General features: G+C 39.5%; 1 protein-coding gene across 1 annotated transcript in view; it reads left to right on the top strand.

Annotated features, from left to right (window-relative positions):
* The window catches only part of eys (eyes shut homolog), a 163,165-nt gene that overhangs the window by 59,213 nt on the left and 83,806 nt on the right, over positions 1–20,146 (top strand). Inside the window, exons 23-24 of the mRNA XM_030071113.1 lie at positions 7,712–7,833; positions 9,275–9,534. Of these exons, the coding sequence (XP_029926973.1) occupies positions 7,712–7,833; positions 9,275–9,534 (382 nt within the window). The remainder of the gene's footprint in view (positions 1–7,711; positions 7,834–9,274; positions 9,535–20,146) is intronic.

Below are 20,146 nucleotides of genomic sequence, written 5' to 3'. Positions count from 1 at the left end.
AAATTAAGTTGAGGTGCATGAAAATTTCTCTGAATGCACGTCAGACCTCAGTGGAGCCCATCTGAGGCCAGTTCAATGGACTGGACATTCAAGTCGGAGCAAACATCTAAGGAGCTGGGTGTAGCATTCAAAGACACAGTTGTGAGGCGTAGATCTGGAGAAGTGTATGAAACAGTTTCTAAAAAATATGGACTCTCCCAGACTCTTCATGGAGTGTCAGACCAAGTTGACCAAAAAGTGACCAAAGAGGGACCTTGTTCAGGGAGGTGACCGAAAACCCAAGGACCGTTCTGACAGATCTGCATTGTGCCTTGGCTGCATTAAGGAGATCTTCCTGGAAGGACAACAGTCAGTGCAGCACATCGCAGATCCGGGCTGTACGACAGAGAGGCCACATGGAAGCCGCTTCTGAAAAAATACAGAAGACCTCGTGCTTGGAGTCTGAAAAAAGGCACATGAAAGGCAAGAAAGAGAGGATGAGGCAAAAGATTCTGTATTCTGATGAAACAAAAATTGAACTTTTCACCCATATTGCAGAGTGCTTTTTCTGGCAGAAACCAGGCTCAACTCGTCATCCATCTAACACCAAGCCTACCACGAAGCATGTTGGTGGGAACCTGAGGCTGTGAGGGGCATTTCAGCTGCAGGGACTGGGAAAGTGGTAACGATAGAGGGAACAAAGAGCGGAGCCAAATACAGGCACGATCGTGGGAACCTGTTTCAAAGTGCATATGACCTCAGATTGGGGTGACAGTTTAAGTTCCAGCAAGACAGTGACCCCAAGCGGAGGGCCATATCAACACCGGAGAAGCTTCAGAACAAGTCCTTGAGCTTGAAAGTCCTTGAGCTCAACCAAAGCACAAACTTGAATCCCTTTGAAAATCTGTGGAATAACTTCAAGATAGCTTTTCACAGACACCCCTTATACGACTTGACTGAGTTTCAGTAAATCTGTGAGGAGACATGAGTGATAATTCCTAAATCCAGGTCTGCCACATTGATGTAGATACAGAGACTAAAAGTTGTAATTGTTGTCAATGGCACTTATATAAAGCACTGAGCTAGGGTTTTAGTGTATTACTTCAAAAAATGCATAACACCTATGATCATGTTTTCACTTTAACATTAGGGGGTATTTTGTGGTTGTCAGAAACAAATCTCAGTTTAATTCGTTTGAAATGAGTTTGCAACACCACAAAATACAGGAAGACTCAATGGGGTTAAAAACTTATGCAAAATGTTATTAAAATGTTACTCTGTATATCAGTAATATTATGTTTCTGATACAAACCACCTCACTGATTTATTCATTAGTCTTTCCAAGTATAATTATAGCAATTAGTCACTTAGTTGGTTTACTTTTAACTTTAACTATCCTAGCTACCTTTGTCCTGGCCAGCTCATGTGTATAATTTACTAAATAAATAAATAAAAACTGATAGCTCTAGCAAGAAGAGCTCAAGTTATTACTTCTGTTATTTTGCTATATGTAAATAAGTTTTATAGCTGTACGGTGGACAGATGGAATCCACCGCAGCACTACGGCGGTATCAGTTTTTGCTTATCGTTGTTAATCCACTTAATTCAGAAAATAACAGAAGAAAAAAAAACTTGAGATTTGCTCACCAGGCGTTGTACCTTATCTGATTCTTCATCCCAATTCTCTCTCCTTGATTTTAGTGTAGCTCACAGAAGCAGGAATGACTGCCATTACAGGAGAGAATGAAAACTTTTTAAAGCCTGTTTTTGTTTTACCATAACACTGCAGGCTTCTCTCAAATGGGTTGAATAGACTTACATAAATTATGCTGATTCAAGATGGCAGTGTGGTGAGGCAAACGTACTTGACAGATGCAGTGTACTGAGCAGCTAAATGAGAGTATTCTTTGAACTCCATATTTAAAGCCAGTAACCTTCATCTGGGCAGCTGCAAAAAGGGGCTCAGGAGCTGCATGCTGCTCACAAACTGTGCAATGAGTACCAGGGGCCTTTTTCCAGCAGCTGTTTACTTGCTAACAGATTGCTGTGGTTAAATAGATAAAAGTTGTTGTTTCTTCTTTTGACAAAGTTAGAGACCAAAATTGTTGGTCTGCGGTGTATACTTAATGCGAGGCCCAAAATCAGGTGACAGTGTAGGTTGTCAAAAAGATAACATCTATAAAAACATAAATTACATTACGTCTATCCACTTCACGTTCCTCGCGCTGATTGGACAGCAATTGGATAGGTACAAGGTCAAGTGTAAATACATCTAAGATGCCCTGGCTTTGGATATAAATTGGATTTTTCAAACCATTTCTCTATGAGTCTTTAGACGCCTTGTGACTGCAATTTGGCCAAGTATGAATGCATCCGACTACACAAGCCACATCAGTCAGGATATTATGTCTTGACCTGCAGCTTTATGACCAGCGTAAAGGAAACTCAACTGCTGAGAAACTTCGCTCAGATGCACAGGAAAATGGAAAAGTGGCAGCAGCCCATATTTGATACCTGGTTTTCACAGCTTTATGTGTGCTTTGTGTTCACTCCTTCTGTGGCTTATCCACCCGTCTTGTGGACTCTTCCACGACTTGAGTTAAGCAGTGCATGACCTGGACAGTTAAAGTGTTTAGAGTGCTAACTCTGCCAATCCCACGCACCACAGACACATTTTGTGTACAAAAAGAGTGCAAGTGAGAATTGGGAATTTCAGCTCACTCTTTATGTGTGAGGCTTAGAAATATGTGACCTCAAAGTAACTCTTCCAGCAACAAATAAACAAAGACCTACATTAAGCCAGCTAGCAATAGCCAAATGCATTCTGGAAGTTAGGTCATGTTACCTTTAAGGTAGCTAAACACATTGCATTTTGGGGAAAAAAAAGAGAGAATGCACACAGCTAATGTAAGAATGGAGGAAAACTAGGTTTACAAGATCTTATATAACTGCAAGTACTATTCCTGTTGATAATAAATTCTGATATAACAGAACTCTTCTAGGTTTGCATGTGGCAGCTGTCTTTGTTGTTGTACCTTTGACTGATTGATAAGAAGTCCAGTACAAATAAAGTCACCTAACCTAACCTGACCTGACCTGGTTCAGTAATGAGAGTTTGAGGGTGAAACGTGGCAAATGATCGGCCTGGATTTCAACAGTGGATGATTGGGTAGGAAAAAAATGGCCCGGCCCCGAGGCACTACTACTTTACAGGACATCAAATACAAGCTGACAAAACCTGGAGCTACAGACTGATCCTTTGAAAGAACACTGACAGAAATCTCAGGACTTGTAGCTCTGAAAATGAAATACTGAAACTTTGTGTGCCTTAGTTTTGAATATGCATGCTTAACTGGCCATTCACATGATTAACTACAAAAGCAACACAATCCAGCCATTACTAATAGCAGCACAGGACATGAGACGACACCTGCATCAGCAATACACAGCAGCAAGGCGACGGAGTGAGGCGACAAGGGAAAGCTGAAAAAGGTTGACTTATAGGCGCAACAGCTCAAATGAACCAATCAGAGCACTTGTGTTTGAATCCTGCGACACACACACAAGGACACTCCAGTCAGAGCTGCAAGTGACAGACTCTGAGAGCCGGTGACAAAAAGCTAGAGATAAGAGCGGTTGTCACTTTTTTAGTTACGAGTGTGAATGCCAATTAGTCTTTCATTAAAGCTACATTGAACAATGTTACAGGGATTTTTTTTTTTTTTTTTTACAGTAAAATGACCCCTTGCAATGTGAGAGTCATCGCTGCGGGTCCTCTTTCCAGAAAATAATTTAAAGTCAGCCTGTTTTTTTCTGGTTTGAGCTTTCTAAAGTTCTGTAACAGCCTGAATAGGCTCTTCCTCTGCCCTCTGCTTCACCCCCTCACCGCTTCAACTTCATTCAAAACTTCTCTGAAACCGCACTGCAGATTAACGTATTCAAATTTCAGGGTCCATCGCGCAAGTGTCTCTGTCACTGCAGTCGGTGGTGCACCAACAGAAAAAGTTAATTCAGAGCAGTTTACCTTGCAGCTGAAAGTCTGCAGCTTCACCACATTTTCAAATATTCCAAGTAATCCAACAAGATCCTGCTGAGAGTGAAATGTATCCCTCATTTCCATCCCATTTTTTTTTTGGTTTTGTGCAAGCTTAACTTTGGTTTTGTGTAAGCAATCTACCGTGGACCAGAAGCAGGACTGACTCTGTTTACAAATGGAGTTTGAGTTTTAGGGCAGCTTTAAGTGTAACCATTAAGAACAAAGGCAAGTCACCTTTGTTTATGGCTTCTTTAGAGACTGTCCAAATGGAGTGACAAAAGCCTCATGAAATTCCATTGTGAGCCCATCTCTTCTCTGAACTCAGCCCATTGCAGCAGTTTTCTTTCAAAAGTTCACTTGCTACCTGTTGTACTGTGTTTGTAATGGAGTTGAATATTTTAATATGATCATTTATGTTGATGTGTGAGCAAAGTTCACCGAAATAATCGGTAATGAATTCTGAGATTGCCTCACGGCCTTCACAAATGGAAACTTTCATTTTCAGTTTATTCGTTTAAAATCAGTCCCTTTTCTTCTCTAGGTCAAAAAAGCAATTGCTCTTCTGTCCTTTTTCAAGTCATTGTTTCTCAGATCTAACAAAGCCCCCCACTTGCTCTCTCCTCATGTCGCACAGATTATTTTGTAGTGAGCTCAATTTGATTTTATGCTCAGTGTTAACATCTTCTTTTATCTGTAATAATGGCATTTTCCTTAGATAAAATCAGAACATTTTTTTTTCTCCCTTTTTGGCATAGTTTTTGCCACAGGCATATAGCTGCTAGATCCAGTGAGCATCAATGAGTCTCCTTAACTCTTTGGAGTCTAAGCTAATTACTTTGGTCACTGCTGCTGTGTTACTCCTAATGCGTATCTTGTTTTCCAAGCACAAACTCGGTTATAAATGTAACTTCCCATTTGATTGGTCCCTTTGTGCACAGCTCCACTTTTGACTGGTCTGCAGGATCTTGAAGGTCATGCATTCAAAGTGTTATGAGACACAAAAAAAAAAAAAGAAAAAAAAAAAAAAGAAATGCTCATTTTCTTTTGCACAGAATCAGAATTTATGTGCAGTGCTTTTTTTTTTTTTTTTTTGATAATATCTCAACTTGTGATTGCACGAAAGACTTGAATGAGGATCTGGTTAAAATTTTAGGATCCACATTTTGTTAGTATTACTTTTAGTGCCTCCATATGTTTCTACACACCACCATAGTGTACTACAAGTTAGAAGCTATTCATTAATATATGAAAATGTGTTGCTAACCTAGGCAATAACTGAGATTACAGATTTATATATCACAAACATTAAGTAACAAGCATTCAAACTGAAATTAGGAAGTCAGATTTTTCTGTTTTAAGTGTGCAAAACTTTCTTAAAACCACAGATCCGCTCCTGCTTAAACACCATCTTCCATACATTTAACATGCTTTAGTTTCAGAGACATGAAGCTCTTCCCTATGAAATCGACTTACTTCAAAATTTGTATGTCCTTGTAGAAGGTTTAATTGATTTCTTTAGCCGGGCTCACTGCTATGGTTTGTGCCCATCTACATAATCATTGCACATGGAGTCAAAGGGCTAGTGGACCAATAAAGTATGTCACCAGGTAACCATTAGACATTAATGTGATGTGACCCATAATGACTGTGGGAGTCTAAGAGACAGAGGATGCAGATCATTATTCTTTATCTTTCAGTGGAGAACTGTAAACCTTCATGTCAAGACTGACCTTTAAAAAATTCCAGCTTAAATTCTGTCTTCGCCAGTCACTTGTTGGAGAGAAGAAAAAAGAAAAAGTCCATACTGGCATGAAAGTTTAACAAATAGTATGTTCACTTTTTTTTGCATCACTGAGTGCCGCTAGAAGCTACTGTGGCTTGTTCTATTTTGGTTAACAGGACACAGTGGCTTCAGTGAAGATCTTAGCATTGCTAGCAAGCCATTTTTAGGATAGCTGAAGGACAAACGCTGACCCCACTCCACCCCCTCCCCAGTAATATGAAGTATGCCAACAAAGAAAAATAAAACAAGGTTTCAATATCACCTCTGCACAGAATCCTGGGTGGAAACATGTACAATACAATTTTCTGGGATAAACCATACAATTCCAAAACCAAAGACGAAAGGACATTACATAAGAATGTGGGGGTGGAATATGACAGATCTAATAAAATTTATACCAGTTTTTTTTTTTTTTTTTTTTTTTTTTCCTAGTTACACTGTTCTCTGTTTTTTTTTTTTTTTTTTTTTTTTTTTTTTTTTTTTTTTAACTCATTATTCAAATAGAGACAGTTTTTGGAAACCCCTTCACACAGTCTTGTTTACAGAACAGTTATTTCTCTCTCTGAACACTGTGTCCCACAGAGCTTTAGCTTATTTTGGAGAATTGCGGTCCCTGAAGGTGACTTAGCAGCAAAAATGAGATTATGTTCTATTGCCAGGGGTAAGGAATTGGAGTCTCCTGGAGGTATCTAATTTATCATGAGATGACGGCATTTTCCCCCACCACCATAGGGCCTGCAGTGTACAAATTATATCAGACAAAGTTTAACGGCCCTCCTCCAGTGTATGAAATACAGATTAGCATGCATTCAACCACCAGTGCCCAGGACCTTTAGACAGAATGTTGGCAATGAGGAATCCTGAATACCCCTTGACCATATGACTACCTTCATTTTGCATGCAAAGAGGAATTTAAATTAAACCTGCACCTTGCAAAGTAATGGACAATAAACCATTCATCTCCTACGTCGTGATTAATTATCATAATGCAGATTTTAATGATGAACTAGAGGACAAATAGTCCACATACTACACAGAGAAGGAAAAAAAAAACCTCTTGGGCAGTGAAATTTCACAGATTTAGCAAGGGTTTGACCATGGAAATGGTAGGTGTGGGCTGTTTCTTTTTCCATCAAGTATTATGATTTATCTAAACAACAGCATGCACATTTGTTCTAAAGAGGAATCCTGACAAATATCAGTCAAAAAAATATTTTAAGTATTTTTGTGTACATGAAACTGAATGTGCCTTGCATAATTTCCACGCTAAACATGCAGAGGTAATATTGTATGCTTGATAAAGACTTGTATCATGTACCTTGAATGCCATGGAAAAACAGGCTTGCATATTGTACAGAAGGTGGGTGGTAGGAGGAATACATCTGCATAGCAGTAATGTGAAAATTTAAGACAAGCATGACTCTTCCACAGTTTAAACAGATTTTCACAGGAAGGATCTCTCTGTGAGTGGGAGGTTGTAATCTAGAACATTTTTTTTTTTTTTTTGAGAAAAAATTGTGATGAATTTAATTAAGTACATTAACCATTGCGATACTTATACTCTGAAATGTGGCAGGTATAAGAAACAGGAAGACAAAGAGGTGGGGCAGGATGGCCTTTGGGTTGAATAGACCGACTTCAGGCCAAAAGGTTACAAATTGAGTCATCTGCACTAAAAACATTCATTTCTGCCTTTTACTTACTGTTCCTAAATAAAATATCCAGCTCTAATTGCTCCACAGCACATTACTCACTCTGACAAGTATGTGAGAATCATTACTATAAATACCGCACTATTACCTGCCTATTATAAAGGTAAACATTATACCAGAGCAAGTGAAGATAAAAGATGTGTACACTGTGTTGCTATATTTCAGAGTATATTTTATGATGTTTCTCCTCTTCTGTTGCAGAGTTATGAGTGTGTATGCCATTCTGGCTGGGAGGGGGAGTTCTGCCAACTAGAAATTGATGAATGTTTATCACAGCCCTGCAAAAACAACGGCACCTGCACAGACCTTCTCAACAGCTACAAGTAGGTGTTCGTGTTGGCTTGAGGGCACCGTCCTCATGAGGTGCATCAGTCACTTAATAAATGCAAAAAAGCCTTTCAGAGATGGCAATATGTCCTTCCACTGGCAGCAGAGATAATGAATTGCAGATGGCAGGTAAAACAAATGAGTCAATCAATGGCTCACAGCATGAAAAGGTTTCAGGGGATCTGTGACTCATTGGAGGAAAAAGCTGGTGTATCTGCTTCAGCTAATGCCCCTCTCGCTGGGGAGACGTAAAACAGCTTCAGGTGGAAAAGTTGGGGGATGGAAAGGAATGCAAGGTGGAGTACTTGGTAGTGCTTGGGTACTCACTGCCACCAAGTGGAATATTTAGCTTCCTTGAGAGCAGTGCATCAGGCCCAATCTGTCTCTTTTTCCCCTCCCTCTCTCTCCCTCTCTCTCTCTCTCTCTCTCTCTCTCTCTCTCTCTCTCTCTCTCTCTCCCTCTCCAACTTGCATACATTTCCATTTAATCCCTACTTAGAGCTCTAACCTCATGTGTCCTACATTCAGCTGTCCAGAATTAAAAGCTGCTCTGACCAATAGCGCAATTAACCTGTAAATCCCCTGCACTGTTTCTGTCTCACACAAAGACCCCGGAGGGAATGGTCGAGTGCCATACATGTACCACGTACAGTGTAGTCTTCCTTCATGGCAGTGTAAAATTTGGAATCAAGTGCGCTGAGCATACGCATCTAGACAAATCTGCCTGCCCTGTTGCGCTGGTGGATTCGGTAATTGCTTTAATAACTTCTGAATAAGAATAATAATGAGGAGGGGTGTGAATCTTTGACTTAATGAGTTTAATTTATGATTCACTACTTTAATTTAACATGCGCTATGCAAAATTGAGGGTTGATTGAAGGGAGGACCGATTAGAGTCAACCAACAAAAAATGTGGCGTAAGCACAAACTTCATCATTGAGTCACGCTGACCATAGAGAACCATGTAGACTCAACTTTCAAATTCAAAACATATTCAATATTTTTTTTGTCTGTTGGGTCTAAAAGGTTCTCAATTCAACATGATTTTACACAGTGCGCCTTTAAGAGTGATTTTTTTGGATCCGTTCGTTTTGAGTTTGTAAATCACGTTTCCAGTCTGTGATCCATTAATAAACCAAGATATGAAAAAAATAATTTAAGTCTGCCAATGACCAAAATAGTCCCAATTATTGCTGTTATTATTTTTATAGCAATTGTGAATGAATCAATTGAAAGCATTTCATATTAGAATGTATAATGCATTGATGCAGTGAATTTAATTTTACACTTATATTAAAAAAATAAGATAAATAAATAAGATAAAATAAATTAATAAGATAAATAAGAATATGACTATTGATCAGTTTGCTTCTGATGCATATGGATGCATGCCAGACTAACCTCTTCAATGCCATATCTCCTCTCTGGTGTATTCAAGGTGTTTGTGTTCGCCGGGTTGGACAGGTGTGGACTGTGCCGACAATGTGAATGAGTGTGATTCCAGGCCCTGTCTAAACGGAGCTCAGTGTCAGGAGTCAGATGTACCTGGGGAGTTTTCCTGCACCTGTCCCCCCTTCTTCAGCGGCCCCCTGTGCAACCAGCCTTATGACCCCTGCAACCCTCTCCACAATCCTTGCCTGCACAACTCCACCTGCCTGACACGCTCCAATGGAACAGCCTCCTGCAGATGCCCAGCTGGTGAGCGAACACACCGCCACAGCCTCACACAAACACAGCCTTTGTGCTTTAGCCCGCTTTTCAGCATGCAAGTACACCGTATTATGAAATATGATACATCTAGAGTCTTTTGAAATGTACAAAACAAGAAGAAATTGCAAAAATCATTGTCTCGAGGTGCATATTAAAGGTCCACAAAATACGCATTCACACTGAAATGTTTTCACTTGCATATGTTAACGTTAAAATTTCAAACAAACTTGCACTATTAAGAGTGCATCGTATCTCGTTATCACATTATATTATATATTCCATTATTTTGTTAATGATGCCCAACTGGATAATTGGGGAAAATAAATTCTGCATGGATTATGTAGATTCATATCACAGTTAAGTATACACTGTTGGCCTCTTTTCAGAAAAAAAGCTACTATATCAATGGATGCAATGAATGGGTATTGATGTTTGTTTTTTTGTTTTTTTTCTCTGTTTCTTGTGTATAAATAATTCCGTGTAGAGTGGTGCATCTCAAAGCTCTGAAAAAAATCTTTATTGCAACTGTAAGGAATTGAATTGTAAATAGCCCAGACAACACACACACATGCGCACACACACACACACACACACACACACACACACACACACACACACACACACATCTCTCTTGCTCTCTTTTACACTGCTTTATCTTAGTTTGATTTCTTGCCAGAGAAGTAGCTCCTGCTGACTCTAAATAAACAAGACTAGATGAGCACAGTGACGGGCTGGTTCTGGTTCAGATACTGTACAAGAATAATATATGCTAGACGGCATATTCAACGAGTTTGTACTGTATACAGCAAGCTCAAGTAATGTTTAATTATACAATTACCAGCTGATGTTTCAAATTAAAGCACACTCAAGTGGTACATTGTATGAACAGGCCAGAACACATACATATAAGAATCAACATGCCTTTTATTATGTTAATTTATATTTCATTTGAATTCATGCTACATTATTTAAAGCCTAGTTATTTTGGGTCCACCTAAATTGTACTAAGCAAGCATTTAATACATTTGGTATGTAATTGCCATTAATTTTTGATTAGGCTAGATGCTTTTTTTTTCTTTAGTATAATGTTATTTTTTTCCCTGCTTCACTCATTTACTGTCAGAGCTAGTTTTCTGGGTAACTTCTTTATCAGATAACCATCATCATCAGCTACAGATTAACAGTCTTACAAACTGATGAAGCCCCTTGGATAAGAGGCGAAACGTCCTTCTAAGACAAATACAAGTCCAGTTGCCTACGATTCAATTTGCCCAAAGAGAACACTGTCTTACTTTTCATTTATGCTCGCTGCCACTTTCTAAGATGTGGTCGTAGTAAATACAGCAAGTGCACAGAGTAGAGTGCAGATCTCCACCAGGCGTATCTCTCTTTTTCTGAGCTATAGGCTACCCTGTGCACTGAGCAAAACTCAGGAGAGACTCAGCAGCTAATTATATTGTCATTTGCTTTTCATATCACCAATTACAGTGCTGTATCATTTGAGTGTAATAGAGTACAGTACAGAAATTATACTGTAAAATTCCCAAAGCCTGCCAAGTGTAGCTTTTTTTTTTTTTTTTTTTTGTTCTCTCTGTATGTGCTTCACTTTATTACACACAATACCCCCGTGGTCAGGAGCCTGTGGGTCATGAGCCATTTCTGGCTCTTTGACAAAAATCATGACTTCTGACAGAAGCCACATTTTAAAAAGGACATTAATTAAGATAGTAAAATTCAAATTCTGTCTCTCTCTCACTCTCACCTCTCTCTCTCTCTCTCTCTCTCTCCATCTCACACACACACACACACACACACACACACACACACATACACACACACACGCCCACCTTTCTCTGTCTGTGTCCCTTAGTCCATTAATGTATGAAACTACGGCGGCTGTTTTACACGTCATTTTTTACAGCCATGAAGCATCAGGCTGTTTAACCTATGTTAACCCCCGCTTGTTGACAGATTACATCAGCCTCTGCCACAATAAGATAAAAAACGAATATTAGGCTGAAAGACCCAGTATGCAAAGTGAGACAGAGGGAGAGAGCAGTGGTGGTCGAACAAGCTTGGCAGCGACTGAAGAGAGGGAACAGAAGTAGCGAGAACAAACGTTTTTCAAAGGTGTTGAATCACCGCAACCGTGAGAGGTTCTTCATCATGCCATCCTAACTGTGCACCAAAGTAGGCTGATAGACCCGGTGGAATGGGTGATTAGCTGAGGACAGACATACAGACACACATAATGCCCTCAGGGCTGCTGTGTGGCGGAGACAATAAGGCCAGCCTGCTCACTCGTGGAGGTCACTGCCCCAGATTTGCCTGAATTTTAAATTTGATAATAAATCTCATCATGGTTCAGATATGCAGCATGCAGGGCACTCAGGGAGAGTCTTGTGCTACTTGAATTATTGTTTTCTGCTCATATTAGCAGCATTAATTGATACTTGATATTATATAAAGTATATATGTTATATACTTTGATATAAAACAATTAATAAAGAAATGGCTATTTACTTAGATAATACTGTTTTGCTATAGTTTTGCTACAGTGTAAAAATCATTAAGAAATCATAGTGGTTCAAAGCACCATCACAAGAAACCACTACTGTTTATTAAAAATAACATCAGGACAGTGACTTTTTTTTTTTTTTTTTTTTTGGGCAAGTTAGAAAAAGTGCAGGCATTACTCAGGTCAGTCTACAGATCAGTTGTTTAGAAAATGGTAGTGATCTGAATTTGGTGTTTCTGCCGTAAGACATTTTGTTTTTCAGCCATAATTAATATGCAGTATTCATGCGCTGGTTGGAAAGCACAGCACATGGGACATCCAAGTCGGCTGCAGAACACCATTGCATTCACATGATATTTTGTTGGAAAATCAGCCAGAAGACAAACAATAAACAAACATAATTTGTCAAGGGGGTTGCAGCTTTGCGAGTTTGAGTATTGTTAAATGTTAGTGGAGGATTTTGCTCTTCTGCGTGCCTTTAGATGTGCCTTCTTCCTTTTTTTTTTCATTTGCAAACAGCAAACCATAATACAGCTAGTTATAGTGCGCATGGGATAATGCATACCTTGGCCTATGCAACCGTTTTCCCTCCAGACTTTATTATGGTTATCTTAAGGTCAGCAGCACTTAGGTCAAGTTTGATGTATTTCCCCTGTATATTTTGTACTGGTGTTCCTACTTTGGTCCATGATGCAACTCTTAATTGCTTTCCTCACACTGTAGATGGAGGCTAATAGTTAACAGAGGAGTTATGAAAGAAGAGGACTTATAAATTAAAGTTTAAAAATGCTTAGAGTCCTACTTTTGGACAATCTGCATTGCTGTCTCGCTTTTTCACATACCCTCACACACACTTCAGACACGTATACACACTCAGATGCACATTTGCACAAGCACATGGGCACCTTCAACATCATATTTAACTGTCAACTCAGTTAAGTTCAATTCAAGATCTCTGTCGGAGTGTTAGTCTAAAAAAAAGCAATATGCTGCAGTCAGGTTGTCATGAAAAGAGGCATTTACATTGTTAGAATGGCCATTTAGGAAGGTTATCAGTAAGCCCCCCCTAATAGCTGAGCAGGCTCAAATGACCCACGGTTTGAAGTTTCAGCTGTATGAATGTGCACGTTAAGATGCTATAGGGTCGTGCTGTACCTAATGGTTCTATCAGTATGAAGATGAAAAGATGTTGCCTGATATAAATAGAGTGGCTGGGTTGGCTTCAGAAGGCTTCCTTGGAGAGGAATAGGAAATTAGGTGCTGGCTGCATACATTACACCAAGAGCTTTGCGTGGGCTTGGTCGTTTTCGCTTCACACAAGCATTGTGACTCACTACTCTCCATTATTATTCTCCATAAATCCATCCTACATAGCTGGAACTCAGCAAACACAGATCCATTACACAACCCGTGACTTGATCCCAGCACAACAGTTTTTACAGACATGTTATTTACAATTCAGTGTAGGTTATTTTTCAAGGAAATTGTGTAGTCCTTGCGTTATTCCCAGGCCTAATTAAATTAGAATTTGTCTGCCTCTGTCTGCCAGATCCCCAAGATTTACTGCCATAGGCAACTCTCACCCCGCTCATTCAAACTCGCCACCTCACGGTAAACATTATCAAGGTTAACTGTTTGTAAAATCAACATTAATTAGTTACGTCGCCCATGGTGTTTAATTGTGCTTATTTGTTATTTTGCATGGCATGTTGGCAGAGGGAAGCATGATCTAAAACACTGTATCAGAACGGATGAAGGCAGACTGAGGACGTTGTGTGACATGACATTTTTTTTCAGGCAAAATCTATGGTTACTCTGGCACAGAATGCTTGAGTCAAATCCCCATTACAATAATACACAAACAAGCCTTTGTGCGCAATAATATGTCAGATAGATAGATAGGTAGGTAGGTAGATAGACAGATATTTTTTATTGTCATTACATAGGAAATTATTTTTCATAGTTGGCACAAGACAGATCACATACACAACCCCGATACAATGAATCATACATCATACAATAACAAACAAAACACACAGAGAGCATTAAGTTGTTGTTTGAACAATATAATGCTATCACCTGAGATACTACCTCTAAACACATGAAAGTAATTTATATTATCAGGACACTGTTAGATATAAATCATTTTAAAGACATAAAAAAAAAAAGAAGTTACATTGAAGGTGCATCCAAGAAATAACTGTCATATCTTACATCTATACCAATAAAACTGTATCCCCTAAAAATAGATTAATTATATATAATGACTGTATATAGTTGTTAGACTGCTATCATGCTGTTGCAGGTAATATTTGTAGTGTAATTGCAACGTTCCTGATTACATCATTATCACGAACCATTGTTTGTCAGGTTCAGTCACTGATATATAAGAGCAATAACAAGAGCAACAATAACAATAGCAATATCAATAATAATGGTAATAATAATAATAATAATAATAACACAAATAACAAAACAATGTCACAGCAAACATAGTTTATAACAAAGTGCACAGATACATAACGGCGCTACTAATACCAACGGTGTACAGTATTATAAAATGCTGAGGTTTGTCTTGCCGTATGATACTGAAAGGAATTAGATACATAACCCATAGATATCATTATATACATCAAAATATTGCTGAAGTCCATGCAAACTAATGAACAAAGAACCCAGCAGCTGTCCCTTCATGTGACATTGTCAAAATGCAACTGCAGTATGAAGATGGCTTGTTAAAATTAAGTTTTCATAATAATACATTTAGCTTGCTTTTTTAATTACATACTGTTCGATACAGTGTAGAATTTATTTCCACAAAAGGACTTTTGCCAGACTGTGACAAACTATGAAAATCTATGTTATAAAGCCATGATTGTAAATATTATGTGAACACCGTCGCTTTGTTTTCACCATTTTTTGCTGTGCTTCAGTCTTCTTGTCGGGAGCGGTGCTTAGATTCCACTTGGATGCTACTTTTTGGCTAGATTAATGTTAACAGCACTTGCTATTGATTGCGAGTGGTGATGATGGCACCCAGAAGACAAAATTTGCCACTTTGATAACACAGCTTTTCACAGCCAATCTCAAGGCATATCTTCCACTGATGGGTGGAACCTGTATTAAGCATGAACGCTTTAACATAGTGTTCACAGTTGACATAAGGATTAAGTTGGTTCTCATCTATATGCCACATAGCTTGTGAACTCATATTTTCCCAGACGCTTTCTTTGAGCCCAATAATCTGAAAAAAATCGGTTGACACGGTAACTTTGGTGTTTCCTCAGGTCAAGGTGGAATAAAAGGCAACCATGGGTGTGCCTACTGACGGTCAGGCTAAAAGGAATTTGTAAAAGACAGACACTGTGCATATGTGCTAGTTTTGTCTATAAGGGCATAAAGTGAAAAACAAAATAAAACCAGAGCGAGCTGAAAAAAATAGAAGAAAGTAAAAAATGAAAAAGAGAGAAGGATAAGTGTTGTCCTCTTTTGACCGTGGAAGAGCTCCAATGTGAAGTTTTTGTTCTTACTAGCAGCAACGCCGCGCTGAGGCTCTGGCCAGGAGGCCTAAGTCATCTTGCCTGGCCAGCACAGATGTTCCACTTTCCTCTTAATGAGGGAGCCCCAGCAGGGAGTGCCAAGCCTGATAGAGGAGCAACCTGAAAATGGAGAGCAAGGGTAGAGGTTAGGGCAAGGGCTATTGGCCGACAACCACAACAAATGAAACAAACACGCATAACAACGCTCGCCACAGATTATGGTACAAGGGTACGTTAGATCCGGAGTCCTGTAAACAACACACAGGCCTGGGTGGTCATCGTGCTTGTTTAGCTCACATACACTTGCAAATTCCTGGGTTTAAATCTGGCCTGGTACCCTTGTAACATGTCAGCCTGCTCTTTCTGCCAATTATTACTGTCTCTCTCCACTTTGCACACGCTAATAAAACCCCAAAAATCAAATTAAACAAAGAAAGAAATTAATAAATACATATGAAGAACGCTGTTTCAGCTTTAAAGTTGAATTCACAAAGTACAAAGTGCACTGCATGAAAATAGGGCCCTGTGACTCAAAGTGTAGCCAGTCACCGGTGCAGTGAAATGTTGGTGAGGCTCAGTGATGGGTCGTCCTCTGCCGGGTGCGTTCATAATTTTGATGTCGTGCTGTGTGCCAAGTTGGGAGGAGAGGCGCCATAGTGGGTACGTTGTTATCAATCCAGTGGTGCACCGCAAATTTGCTCCAGAAGAAAGTCATAATACTCCCGCACACACACAGATAGACTCGGCATCTTTATTTTGTCACTGTTATGTCAGCGTTGCTGTTTTCCAACGTCTCTTTGACATCTCTTTGACTTTCTTCTTGAGGAGAATTATTATGATGCCTTGCACCCGCACGACACTGTGAGAAGGGTTTTTTGTGACTATAACTTTAATTTTTGGGATGCTCTGCACAGTAGTGTTGGTGCCATGGATGACTGTGACCCAACAGTGCCCGTCTGCTCAGTCCAAGTCAGCAGCGTGGAATACCAAGTTTGTATATTAGTTTTGTAAATTCAGTCAGTGGAGCTGCATCCATCGACAGATCTCTGAAATCACAAAATGACAGTTTATGTGTTATGTCAGTCTGTTTCGCTTGATGTGAGTCTCTCAAGATGGAAAAGAAAATATTTCTAAATATTGTTCATGCATTCTAACACACAAGTGGCGATGGTGAGGTGATTATATGAGCAAAACTGCTGTGCGTCATGGTGCATCAAGAATATCATGCCTATATAAATTCATCCTTTCTGCGTTTCACAGCAGTTGACATAAATTTGTTTAATGTGTCATATATGTTTGTCAATCCTCTCCAAATCACATGTACCCGGTGGAGCAGCAGGATCAGTGGCTCTTGTGATTGGGGATTTTTCTTTATACGAAATCCTTATTCAAGGGTTTTTTGGAGTGGCAACTTTTATCTTTTCTATTTGCAAATTGGAAAGAACATGCAGTGCTTTCATTGTTGCACATCTCCAAGTTTCCAGTTACTTATTAAACAGACAACAGTTACCTTTCACCTTTTAGTGTTTATAAAAGACCGATCTGAGGGGGGCACTATCATTTTGGCTGCAGTGTATTTTATGGAATGGAAAAGTGTGATTTTTTTTTTTCAATATAGTGGATTAATTCAGAAGCATGGTGTGGCCTCTTTACATGCAAAACCCATATTTAGTCTCATGGCTCAGAATATCCCCCAGAGGAGCTCGTGGCCAGATGGAGAACAAACCCCTTTCTTTGCATGGCATGCTACACTAGCCTTCACCTTCAACAAGATTGAGATTGTGTTCTACCAAAACAGTTGGTTAATGACTTCCTGTGTAGCTGTGCCAGCACAAGAATTGACAAATATGTAACGTGAGATTGAAAAAGATTTGTTGTCACTGAAACTGATGGCGCTGTAACATTTTCAGTCAGACTGTGCTTCCTGCGTGTTGCACTCAGTTTCAGTGACACGTACCTTTGCTGGGCGAGGCAGTGAGAGCTAAAATGTTTTTGGACAGGACTTGCCGTAGGTTGATCTCAGTTCAATTTAGAAACCAAAATATTCTGGCAGAATGTTTGTGAATGTCAATTAGCCGCTTCTGAGAATAATGGCGTAGGACAAAATCTTAATTCTGAGATACACTGAGTATGCAGTTGTGCCCTGATACTACTGAATATTTCCATCCAAAGGTTTAATGATTAAATAACAAGATTTGGCTCAAGTCCACTTTGTGAATGCCAGTTGCTCAATTTCATGCCATGTAAGCCACACATACTGAAATGTGCTGTATTTTCAGCTGATCATTCTAGCTTATTCTAACAAAAACAATATACTAGACTCTAAACCTCCACACTTAACATTTCATGACAATTTGTTTGAATGAGATCAAAGATATGAGGAGTTCTCTGTCACGGGATAATGGGGCTTAACACTAAGGGGGTCTTTAGCCATACTCTATGTTAAGCGTAGTTCACCATGTGTGACACACAGCTCCGTTCCAGAGCTAGTCGATGACATTTTCAAAGAGCCTGAATACACAGAAGCGAGAAAATATTTAAAAAATAGCAGGTGTTCATTCTCAGTAGGAGCGCTTTCCACCACCCCCCCACGCCTCCAATGAGCAAAGGTCTTGGCACACCAGTGATATACTGCTCCAAAGGGGAGGAGGTGGTCTTTTTTAGCGCTGCGACCACTGATTTCAGTCTGAATAACAGCTACAAAACAACGGCAAAGCAACCAAAACGGTGTCGTAGTGACAGGTGAGGTTTTATCATGATAAAAATGAGTCGCTGTTTAGCATGTGTGTTGCAGCTGCTTTCTTTCATAGTGTGTCTCTTACCTCTTTGTTTTTAGTCCTTGGACGCTTGACCGACGGTCCAAACAACCAAATCTATTACAGTCACAGTGGAGTCGAGTAAAATCAGACAGACACAGGGGTTATGTGTCTCACCATTACAGAAGGCTGGCAAAATGTTGTACACACATTTACATGGCAACACTCTAGGCAGCCTTAGCATAGGCAAAGAGTTTTACTGAGAATAAAAGAAAAATATGCTCTTTTTCCCCTAGATGAGATTCTCACTGGACTAGTTAGAGATTCTTTTTCACGATAGCACAGCTGATTAAGGAGATGCTGTGTGCGGCCTCTAAATAAGTGATGATGTTATAAAGTGTGCATGACAGAGGCGTGTGTGTGGACGCTTGTTCTTAGTATTTAATCAAAGATGACTGGTGCATTTTTTCAGGATTTTAGGTCGTTTAATGGAGGTGGTTGTCTGTTGGTCAGTCCTGTGGGATTCCTTTACAGATGGACAACAGCGGATGGTCGCTGGCACTTCCAGTTAGGGTGATGGGAGGAGGGCAGTCCGTTCCATGCCGACACATTAATAACTAATAATTACCACTAATATAGAATTAAAGACCCTGCTCTCAATGAACGTCTGACACTTAAGACACTTTGGAGAGGCATGATAAAGACGTGTGAAATGTGATGCGTCTCGGCTGTCCGCTTGTGTTCAAATCAGCCGAAACTCATGTTAAAACCAAGTGTAAACAGGGTATAAGTCACTCAAGTAAATCTAGTTTTGAGCTAATGCCTGTAACTCTATATCATAACTGCATTAGAATAAACTCAGGATAAACTTAGAATAAACTCTAATTCAGGTAAGCTAATAAGGCATTCATGAGAGACCCACTTTTATATTTTTATTTTATTTATTCATTCATTCATTCATTGGGATTAGTCGCACTGAGACTAAAATGCTATTGGTGAGAGAGGCCTGGCCAAGAAGGCAGCATAAAACAAGAATGAATCAGCGTTACATTCAAGGACAACAAGGAGAGCAACAGCAGCTTGAAGCATAAAACAATAGAATTAAAAATGCACCTAATTTGAAATGTCATATAGTCACCAGGATAAATAAAATAAAATTACACACAAACACTGACCAGCACTGTTAAATTCCAAATCCTTGTCACCGTGGACCCTCAGCTCCGTCTGATATTAAACATAATCCTGTGACATGTACACATCTTACTCCTTTCAGCATGGCAGTGAGTCCTGCTTATTATTACAGTGCGATGACTATTAGGATTGTCATTTCTTTCCCCTGTAGAAGTAGCCTACTATCGCTCAGACAAGGAGGTAGGAAGTAGCTGGCAACTGAACCTTTTCCTTGGGACCGTTTCCATGCCTCTCGGCCTCATTCATTCACATTTAATTCCAAACAGCATAGAAAACAACTCTGGAGACTTGCGATTTGGTGGTGCAGGTCATCCATCACTGCGAACCAGAGACCGCCTATTGCATTTTGCAAAGTTGCAGCAGACCGCTAATATCAGGCCATCAGCATTTACATTTTTATGTCTAACGTCCACTTTCTGTCTCTTTGATTTCTGTTTTTTTTTTTTTCCTTGCAAAACAGAAGTGTCAACCAGAAGCTAATGTCCTCTGTGGTTGCATTAGGCTCTGAAAATTAATGATGTAAAAACAGCAAATACAGAGGAAACCACTTCTAGTGATCACGTCTGTCCAAGCCGAATTGATCACTATAAGCAGAT

The sequence above is a fragment of the Myripristis murdjan genome, chromosome 15, assembly GCF_902150065.1.
Source record: "Myripristis murdjan chromosome 15, fMyrMur1.1, whole genome shotgun sequence".
Classification (NCBI taxonomy): domain Eukaryota; kingdom Metazoa; phylum Chordata; class Actinopteri; order Holocentriformes; family Holocentridae; genus Myripristis; species Myripristis murdjan.
The sequence above is the reverse complement of the archived record's forward strand: the minus strand, read 5'-3'. Positions and strand labels throughout refer to the sequence as shown.